At 38.3% G+C, this 10,398-nt stretch overlaps 1 protein-coding gene across 1 annotated transcript; it reads left to right on the forward strand.

Moving 5' to 3' along the window:
* Nucleotides 1–96: 96 nt before the first annotated feature.
* Nucleotides 97–3,557, forward strand: LOC131684237 (beta-1,4-galactosyltransferase 2). Its single transcript, XM_058966928.1, has 2 exons — nt 97–327; nt 385–3,557. Exon 2 carries the CDS (start codon nt 452–454, stop codon nt 1,406–1,408), a length of 957 nt encoding a protein of 318 aa, XP_058822911.1. The 5' UTR covers nt 97–327; nt 385–451; the 3' UTR covers nt 1,409–3,557.
* The last annotated feature ends 6,841 nt before the right edge of the window (nt 3,558–10,398 follow it).

Consider the following 10,398-nt stretch of genomic DNA (forward strand, 5'->3'; position numbering starts at 1 on the left):
GCTTTACAACCGATTTTATTATAAAAATATGCTGCATTAATGCTGGCAGCTCTGGTTGCCGCATGTTGTCAGTCGTGTTATGTATATATGCACTTATGTACAAACCACCATAAGTCAGTGGCTAGGCGAAAATATCAGCATAAGCGGTTGCATTCTCAACAATATTCGATAAATCAATTTTTGTTAGTTGAAAAATGGATTTTACTACAGCAAGACGCATAAATCATACCAACTAGTTTAATTTCCAATTTCCTCTTCCTCTATTGATTTCACGTGATCTGTTTATTATCATCTGGAATTTTATCTGCAATTTTGCCGTCCTTCACAGTGAGTAGTGGTTCATCGACACAATTGTTCCGAAAATAATTAGCTGTTTTTATTTAGGCATCATTTTGTGTGTGTAAAACATCTGAAGTGATCCGAATACTTCCGGTGGCAGTGAGATTGCAATATGATCAAACTACGGGTCTCTTCGCGACAAATTTATGCATTTGCGGCTTACTGTGTACTGTTGGTATATCTTCTGTGGCCGGGTCGATTCGCCAGCCGCTATGAGTACATAGATGGTGAGGAAATATACGACCAGCTGGTCCGGAAGACTACGAAGAATGTGAGTTTGATGCGGAATGGCATTCGATGCGACTATAGCGATGTGATTGAGGAAAACTTGTACCTTTATCGGAGGCCTTTTACCGAAGAGATTATTAACAACAATATCAAGCTGGGTGGCGAATGGCACCCGGAGGATTGTCTTCCCAGTTTTAGCACGGCGATTATTATCTGCTACAGGCAGCGGGAGCGTCAACTGAATTCGTTCTTAATGTACATGCACAACTATCTCCGGCGACAGAGGATCCATTACAGGATATTTGTGATCGAGCAGTACGATCCTAAGCCATTTAATAGGGCTAAGTTGTTCAACATTGGGGCATTGATAGCGATGAAGCTGGATTATCCTTGTCTGGTGTTCCACGATGTTGATTTGATGCCAACACAGTTGGGGAACTTGTACGCTTGCTCTCGGCAGCCGCGTCATATGTGCTCTAGTTTGGATGTGTTCCGGTATAATTTGCCATACCGAGGTCTCTTTGGAGGAGCGGGGGCCATACAATCGCACCAGTTTATGCAGGTCAATGGGATGTCCAACATGTTCAGTGGTTGGGGTGGAGAGGACGACGACTTCTACAGTCGGCTGAAAAATAAAAATATTGAAATCTGCCGGTTTAGTCCGGAATATAGTCGCTATATGATGCTGAAACATCGAAAGGAGCAACCGAACAAGGACCGGGTAGCGTTTCTCCGGAACGGGCATCTGAGGTATCACACCGATGGGTTGAACTCGTTGGTCTACAAGGAGGTCGGTTACAAGCTGCACAATTTATTTACGCACGTTTTGGTGGAGACGTAAGCTGGTGGGGTTTTGAGGATTATTCCTGGAAAAGGAATGTGATTTTGCGTGTTGAGCTTAATTTGATTGATAGGTATGGTTTAAAAACATAAGTTGGTTCTAGCAGATTTTCAACTCATTTGTTGATGTAGGTAACAAGAGCGCTCTGTCCCAACATGAAGTGAAAGTAAAAGTGAAATTTTACACTCACCGGGATCAATTTCCAAGTTTGAGTAGAGTAGACTAGTACAATTTCATTGTTATTCTCATTTTCATCACCACCTTCAAATGTCAGAACAAGAATAATGTCATCAAACCATGGTTTTACAAAATTTATCCTTGTCCAGTTCAAAGATTTTGCTTGCTAACGGCAAGTAAAGTAGATGAATTTCAGTTCTATTCAAGACCGTACTAGGAATGATTTATAATTAAATCGTCCTGCACACCGTTATTTGCTGCATTTTATGTTGAAATAGAACACTCGCAGCAGAATATAGTCCACTATATGGTCGCTTTGCACGATTTTTTTCTCAGCTTTTTCCGACTGTGCCGAGACGAGGCCATTTGTTCTTACGAGGTTTTTCTGCGATATAGATATTTTCAACTATCTCGTAAAAAGAGTATCCAGTGTACTAAGATTTAGTTTAGTTTCTTTTTGCCTGGCTTTGTTTAAATTCATCTGTTATATGTATATGAAAACATCGACCAGTTCGTATTTTATTAAACAAAACCACAGCGGAGTATTACATTTTAACCGATCTCATCAAAATATACCAATGACAGAAATATGGGTCACAATTATTCGTCAGTAATGCAAACAAGTGGGAGTGATCAAGATTAGAAATTGCAATTTTAGTCAATTCAATGCGAAATATTTTACTGGACCCAAAATATACTTATGTTACAACGATGTAGTAACATATGAGAAGCGCAATTTTTAAATTGAATAAAAATGATAATTGAATTAACAAATGCCTTAAGCCACTCTAGCATTGCATCAGCAATGAACTACTTCACATCTAAACTATTTCAAATGTTAGCTTTCTAGTTGCAAAACGATCTACTAGCACAACATTGTCGATAGCTATCCGCTAAACGATTGCTCTGAAATAACAGTCTTATATACATTAGTTCTTTAATTAGCAGTTAATTTATAGACAGTTAAATCTAGCATGTAAGTAGGATTTTCAAATTTGCAAGTAAACCAAAAAATAGCAGAATATCAAAGAACTAATGATTTTAGCAGAGAAGAATTCAAGCTCTGGCAAGGTTCTCTTGCTTGATTCAAATTAATAGAACTTAACTCCAACACTAATACAACATTGATAGCAAAATAAGCACAAAATACACTGAATTTATAGAATGGAATATCAACAGGAAAACAGAAAACGAGAAAGGCACATATTTCCACGACACAAAAAGTTGTTAACTACTGCAGAGAAACTAATTTTATACCAGCAATCGCAGCAACTTTAAGTTGTCTATATTTCATTACAATTATGCAAATAACAAAATTTATGCTATGTAGAGTATAGATAGTTCACATTACCGGTTTTAATCAAACATGTGTGAAAGTTAGAATATGGAAGAATCCTGGATTCTTTCGCGCATTGAGAAGTGCTCTTTGGCAATATTGGATAGAAATTTTTCCATATTTTACATCTACCGCTAAGCAAATTTCCAGTAAAGCCAGCCAGAAAATGAAGCGGAAGCCTTGTTAGCTTTTAAACGGAATTCCAGCTCAAAAAACGGTTGGTGTTACTGGATACCCACATTGTGTAGTGGGCAATTTTAGAGACAGGGAATGGAATCTGGATCGCATTTTTTAAACATAATAGAATAGTATCCAACCACGATTTGTTGAATTTAGATGCTCATATTACCAGGACAAAAGAAAAAAATGAACATTACTAGCTGGCATTTTTTTTATTATCATTACATCAATAAAGCTCACACTCAATTAGTGCTGTCATGTCAGAACAGAAATGCTTGCGCAAAAAATATTTTTGCAGAAATGTCTCTTGATCATGCCGCTTATTCTAAACAGTTTATAGAGTCTGTTGAAAATCCGAATTTGATTTATGTAAACTTCCAAAGTAAATGACAATGTTGCAAACCAAAACAAACAAAAATTCTGGTCCGAGCCTAAAATAAAATTATTACATTTTTCCCAAACTAATTGATAATTTGTTTCATTGTAAAGGCTTTTGTTTCGGGTCGTCAGTGGGTACGTTTTATAGGTGGGTACAATTTCCTTCATTTCTATGTCAATATTGATAGATGGCAGTGCTAGTCTTTTCGGCGGAGACTCAAACCACACCGTGCACACTGCGTGTTGTTAGGCTAAATTTTAGGTTATGTACCTTGAGATATCTCGCAGCATTTTTGAAGGGGTGCCAGTGACAGATTAATCTATGGTACACAGAGTTTTAGTGTTGTGCACAGATTATGAAAACTGCACAAATTTTCATACATTTCTGTGACTGTACACAATTACGGAATAATATTACATCTTTCAACGTTGTTTATAATACACTAAGACATTTGAGCCAGATTTCTTTGACGTGCTATTTCCAATTGCTGAAAATAATTGTACCTTAAACATCGCACCTCAACCAAGAATTCACAATACTAACAGCATTATAAAATTAAATTCAATTATTTTTCGTGCCTCTCTTAACAATGCTCGTAGCTATATCGTCATTCAGAACTTTTATTCAATTTGCATGAAATGTTGATGTGTATGAAAAGTAGTCAAAATAGATCCCGTTTGTAGATATAATGAACGCTTTTGAGCGACAAAACGACAAACGATCAACCAGAATGGTTCAATATTGAGGTTAGGACTGGATCAAATTAGCTACACGGTTATCTTCTCTTAGATAAAACAGTATATTCCAGTCAGCCTTAGTATAATTCGCTAACGCAGTTCTCAATTCCTGATAGATTGCTCAAAGTGTATACTGTGCTGGAGTTCCGTGTATATTTTACTTTTGACTTACGCAACTAGTAAGGGAACTGTGCCGAAGACGGACACCTTAAGGCTAAATAGCAAATTCGACTCATCCACAAAGCATTGCTCGCAAATTGCACGTTAATCGCGATTTGAGATCATGGTGCACCAATATAAGACTTTTTTCGAGAGTTGTCGTACTGGATCTGTAGAGCTAGGGTATCGGCAGGGCTCCCCGTCAGATTCACTCACTACAATTACAGAAGAGACGGGAAATGTCACTGCCAATTGCAGCGGGCCGTGATTCTGAATGTGATATTTATTGTACGGTTCAGACATGTACGTAGGGACTTCACAATCGCTTGTATTGTCGCGAAGGACTCGAGCGTTTGTGCGGTAACCGTGTTCAATCGCGAGTGCGTTTGTATGTCGCATGTGCGATAGTGTATGTAAATTCGCGTGTATACATTCTATTTTATAACTATGTGTCCTTTTGCATATTCACGTGTGTTCTTGGATGGTCGCGCGCGGACCGTGAATCTGATACTAAATTTTTGGTGGACGGTTCAGATGCAGGAAGAAAGTGAGTTCTTCCATAGCACTAGAGTTCCAGGTCATGTGGCCATGGAACGTGTTGTCCAGTGGATATGAGAGCTTGCTTTTATTTTAATGGGTCCAATTTAAGGCATGGACCTAGACTTCTGGTACCGAGGATAGAGACTTCCGAGAGTGACCAATTCATAATCATGCGAGCGGGAGAGTTTGTGGGTTCACGCTTGACGGTCTCAAAATATTGAAAATTTATAAAAATTTATTGTTCTGAGACGTTCACCTTATCACCGGAATGTTATGTTTTCAAGAATGCGGGTGTAAATTGCGTGGATGATCGCGAAGGGCTCAAGCATTTGTAGGTTGACCTGTTTCTCGCGTGTATGTGATCTAGCGTGTATAAATTCGATTTTTTTTGTTGCCATGGTGTTTGTGGATATGAGCGTAATTTTTTTGTTTGATCCACCTGAAGGCATTGGGCCTGTGCTATTAGATCCAAGAGTAAATGAGATGAAATGGGCGCTTTTTCTCCATACCTTCCACTTTTATCATACGTTGAGCCGTTTGTAGAACTTCTTTCTGTGAACTGAATAACCTGAAATTTCCAGGGCTGCTATATAATACAAGTAATCATTCTATCAAGAATAATTTTTCGAATTCAGATCCCTTCGGTATTTTAACGTTGACTTATCAGAGTATCAACTCGCAATACCAAGTACAAATTTGAGTGTCACATTCATTACGTCATGGTTGCCAATCAAAAATTTTCGACGCATGACACTTGACAGTGTGTAGGAAAAAAAATCAAAAACCTTTAATGGTGTAAGCAATGGGAAAGTAATGGTGCAATGTATGATAAAACTATGGGGTGAATTATGGGTTACACATGGAAGTTCAGTGGGGTAAATCATGGTATAGTGATAGGATAATGTATGGTCTAGTAATGGTATAATGTATGGTTTAATAATGGGGCAATAGATGGTCTAGTTTAGACCTACCTATGATCCTACTATAGAGGAATTTATGGTTGTTCAATGGTATAAACAATGGTCTATTAATGGTAGTTCACATGGTCTATCGTTACAATCCACTGTACTGAATCATAGTGTTTTGATGCGTTCAATCCCAGTTAAGCTCAGCCGGAAATGAACCGGGATTCTGGCTGGTTCCAGTTCATATTCCGGCTCCAGTGACACAACCGATTCTAGTTAGAATCGGTTGTTGCACTGGAGCCGGAATACGAACTGGAACCAGCCAGAATTCCAGTTCATTTCCGGCTGAACTTTACTGGGATGGACCATGCTATGGTCCTCGTCCTTGGAAGCTATGTTTATTGTATGGGATATTTCATAGGTGGATACCATTTCCAGCACACCCATGCTAGTGGGGGTAGTTTTTGGGGTATTGTAGGGGAACACTCATCATTTTTCGGACCGTACGATGGTGATTCTGTGGGTTTTCCATTTGCTCGGGAAACCCGTCAACCTGGAGGATAAAAATGTGGAATCGAGACTAAATGTCAAAAAATCTGTTGTTTCTGAATTTTACCATCTATTTTTTGATTTTGTTCCTAAAGATTTTCCACGTTCAACAAGGTAAATTTTATTAGAATTGATTGAAGAATAAAAGAAATACAACTTCTCGTATTCGGACAAAGGTCGCAAAGGACCCGTTCGATTTCTGAGATTTTTTCACATTATAAAAACTGCAAAATTTGAATGATTTTCAGCACGGCGCAGGAAAATTATTAAAATTGGGATTTTGAGGACAAACTGACCCAAGCTTCCCGTATTTTTTCTAGATACGGAAATATCTTCATTCAAATACTAAGGCTATTTACTTTAAAATACACACCAAAAAATATGAATTTTATAGCATTTAATATATTTTTTCTCCATTTTTTCCATACTACCAATTTCAAGAACTTCAAGCGAACTGGGCGGGGGTCTTAAATTGTCTAAATGTTGTGAAATTTGACATTTGAGCTTTGTTGCGAAGTTAATCCCTAGTGCCCGTCATACTCACATGATACAAATTTAAAAAATGTGTCTATATTCAGAATTATTAGGTAAAGTATCCGTTTTTCGCCATTTAAGTGTTAAATACCCAATACCTCAGGCCCACTTAGAAATATTTCCCGAGATCAACGATTTTCAGGTTTTAATCGTTATTTTCTACAGAAAGTATAAATAAAAATTATATCCATTACCACGCTGTTGAAAAAATAAATTGTTTCGTTCATATATCTAATATTTACAATTTTTATTGAATTTTGCAGTTTGTGAGAAACGCAAGTGTTTATCTTACCGACAGTGTCCGCCTTAGCCGACTTTCCCCTACATACGTCCCCCTACGTCTTTACAACACTGAGAACTGACATCCAAGTAAAATTTTTAAGTTGTGTAAGAAAAACTACAAGGGGCAGCCCTATGGGGTTGCACGAGCTGTATACGTAGGACTATACTAATTAATGTAAAATATTTATTTTCTTAGTACATTTATAGTAATAATAAATCAAACATATTTCTTACGTATGGTTTAATCACAACCAATCAACATCGAATATTACATATTGAACCAAACCTTCTTGGTTATCAGGTCATTTCATTTGTAGTAGGTGATCGAATCCGATTAAACTTATTTAAGAAGATCTGAAGAAAGAAGACAGAAAACTGTGACCGAACTAATATGTAGAACTAAATCTTTATAGAATAAGATTAGCTTGTAAAACCTTTTCGATTGTGTGTGGTAAAAAACCCGGACCAGTGAAGAAAAATCAAATTTTAGACAATATAATCACATTTCATATATAGACCAAGCATTCTAGTTATATTTTGCCATTATTATAACTTTCCTAAAGTACGCATACAAATATAGGGAATGCAGTGGTCTTAATCATATATCGAAACTATAAATATATAAGAATCGAAAACAATTTTATATATGCACAAGATGCGTTTTTGCAACGGTTTTTCAAGTGGCAGTGTATTCATTCATAAATAGGCTTTGTAGTATGCACCTATTACACACAGAAAAAAAAATGTTGGTAAAAATAAGAGTTTTTCACTCTTAGCAAAAAACAACCAACGTATACTCTTAGTGTAAAAATAAAACTTTTGTTTTGAGTACTATTCTTCATTTGCTTAAAAGGAAAACTTTTACTTTGATTATTATTCTTGATTAATTTAAAAGTTTTACTTTCAACCTAATAGTTGGCGTTAGTTGTTTTTTGCTAAGAGCGGAACACTCTTACTTTTACCAATATTTTTTTTCTGTGTGTAGTAGAATCAAAGTACTATAGGCTGAGTGGAAATGAATCACGTGATGGGGAAATGAATCAATGAATTGATCGAACGTAAATAATAAACTTTCGTTGTGCAATTTAGTAACAAAATAGATCTATCTACCCACACATTCGCTTCCAACATTAAACCCAAGCGCACAAAGCAAAATGAATCAACGCTGATGATAGAGCGAAAGAGACAACTAATACCACGACACTATGTTAACCGTGTTTGCAAATGGAGCTCATATGTACAAACTATTTTGTGTACGAATAATTATACATAAAAGTGTGCTGGAAACGAGCACAACACAAAAGATAGCATACGGACAAGCTCATTCGCATTCACTAGGTAACGTACCTCCACAGGCAGTGTAACGGACTTCCAGCTACACTGACTGAAAAAGCTTCGCCTGCCGCTCAACAGGCGACTGAGCTGCTTCGGCAAAATCCGTCCGTTTAAATAGTCGATGATGACGTCATTCATAGAAGCGTAGCGCGCTAGGTACACAAATCTGTCGTGCTGGACTAGGGAAACGCTATCTTCTGTGTGTAAATGCGCGATATTTTGACAAGGTTGTTCATTATTTAAATTTTTAATGCCATGATATCAAAAATCTTTGGGTTTATCGATTGGAATCTATTCTTAGAAGTATTTCGGGGCGACATGCTCAAAAAAATTGAAAATTTATCGTGAGATGGCTGAATTATATGCGTTTAAAATTGGACCACTTTTCGTTACATACCATTTTTGTAGAATTTGCAACGTGCACCCCTATATCGAAAACAAAGACGTAGTCCTACCTCAAAAATAGTTCTTTTGATATGTCACCAGCAAGTACCAACTTACCACTAGCTGGCGCTACGATCGACTAGCAATCGCTATACGGGCCTTGCGTGCAAATTTGTATACAACAGCGATCCATGCATGCGAACCTATGTGCGATGCTGTTTTAAACGTATTTTCATTTAAATGATTACACAGTTTTTTTCGGATAAGTTTGTTATAGCCTATATGGCTGTTCTCTGTGTTTACAATGTCCCATATTACAGTGAGATAAATGCGTCAGCATCCACTGGAGTACTTTCAAAAGAGTTCCATCCACCAAATAAAGAAGACGACTTAAATATCTGAATACTTCGGGAAACCCTGAGCGTACGAACTCTTGCGTTTTACTCGAAACCACCTTTTGACATTGAACATGTTTTACTGCACTATCGGGTGCTGGGTGTCGTTCTAAAATCTAAAATCAAATTATGTCAAGTTTTTGCGTCACTATTTTGAACACTAATATCTCGACGTGTGTGTGCTGCTTGTGAGTTGGCGAATTGGGATAAATTAATTTATTTTTAAACTAGTGTGTGCATTGGGTGTGTTTTCGGCGATTTGCGTTGCGCGTACTGAGAGACGTGGGTTTGTTGGAGATTTAGGTGGGCGAAGAGATTGAGTTATGTTAGAGCAGTTTCAGTTTTGATTTGACTGGCTGACTGAATGACTGTTTCAAACTGAAATGGGCGTTTCTCGTTTGGTTGGTAAATGACTGGGCAATGCGCAATATAGACCGGTGGTGCGCTACAGTGATCCTTAGCCTTTTGTCCAGTAACTCCTATCCCTACCTCACCGCGGTACCAGCTGGGGTACGAGTAACCATAGGTAAGATTGGGTAACCAACCCCGATGGGACTATGGTCGTATGCTGATAGGGAAGGGGGGGGGGCTTCTCTTTTCGGAAGGTGAGTCATTTCTCCATGTTAGGGGCGGCTGATGTATCGTCCACGTGTCAGCGTGGCACTCTAAATGGAGCTGACACGATGGTCTTCCTGCGAGACAGGGGGTTGGGGAAGGCCCAACAAGCCGCCCTGGAAAACTAACTAACTAAAATACGAATCGGAACAATCGGCAAAGACCTACGCGACGAAATAAGGACTACGATTGGAAACTCGTAACATAGAACTGCAGGTCACTCTGCTTTCCAGCTTTCGACAGGATAATCTACGATAAACTCCAACCACGCAACTTTGAAGTCGTAGCACTGCAGGAACTTTGCTTGACAGGTATGGAAACGCGGGCATCGTGCGGCTACTTTCTACCAAAGCTGTGGCACCACCAACGAGCTGGGAACCGGCTTTGCAGCGCTGGGTAGGATGCGTCAACGCGTGATTGGATGGACTCCGATCAACGCAAGGATATGTAAGTTGAGGATCAAAGGCCGTTTCTTCAACTACA

Source organism: Topomyia yanbarensis, chromosome 2 (genome assembly GCF_030247195.1).
Source record: "Topomyia yanbarensis strain Yona2022 chromosome 2, ASM3024719v1, whole genome shotgun sequence".
In the NCBI taxonomy this organism is placed as follows: Eukaryota; Metazoa; Arthropoda; class Insecta; order Diptera; family Culicidae; genus Topomyia; species Topomyia yanbarensis.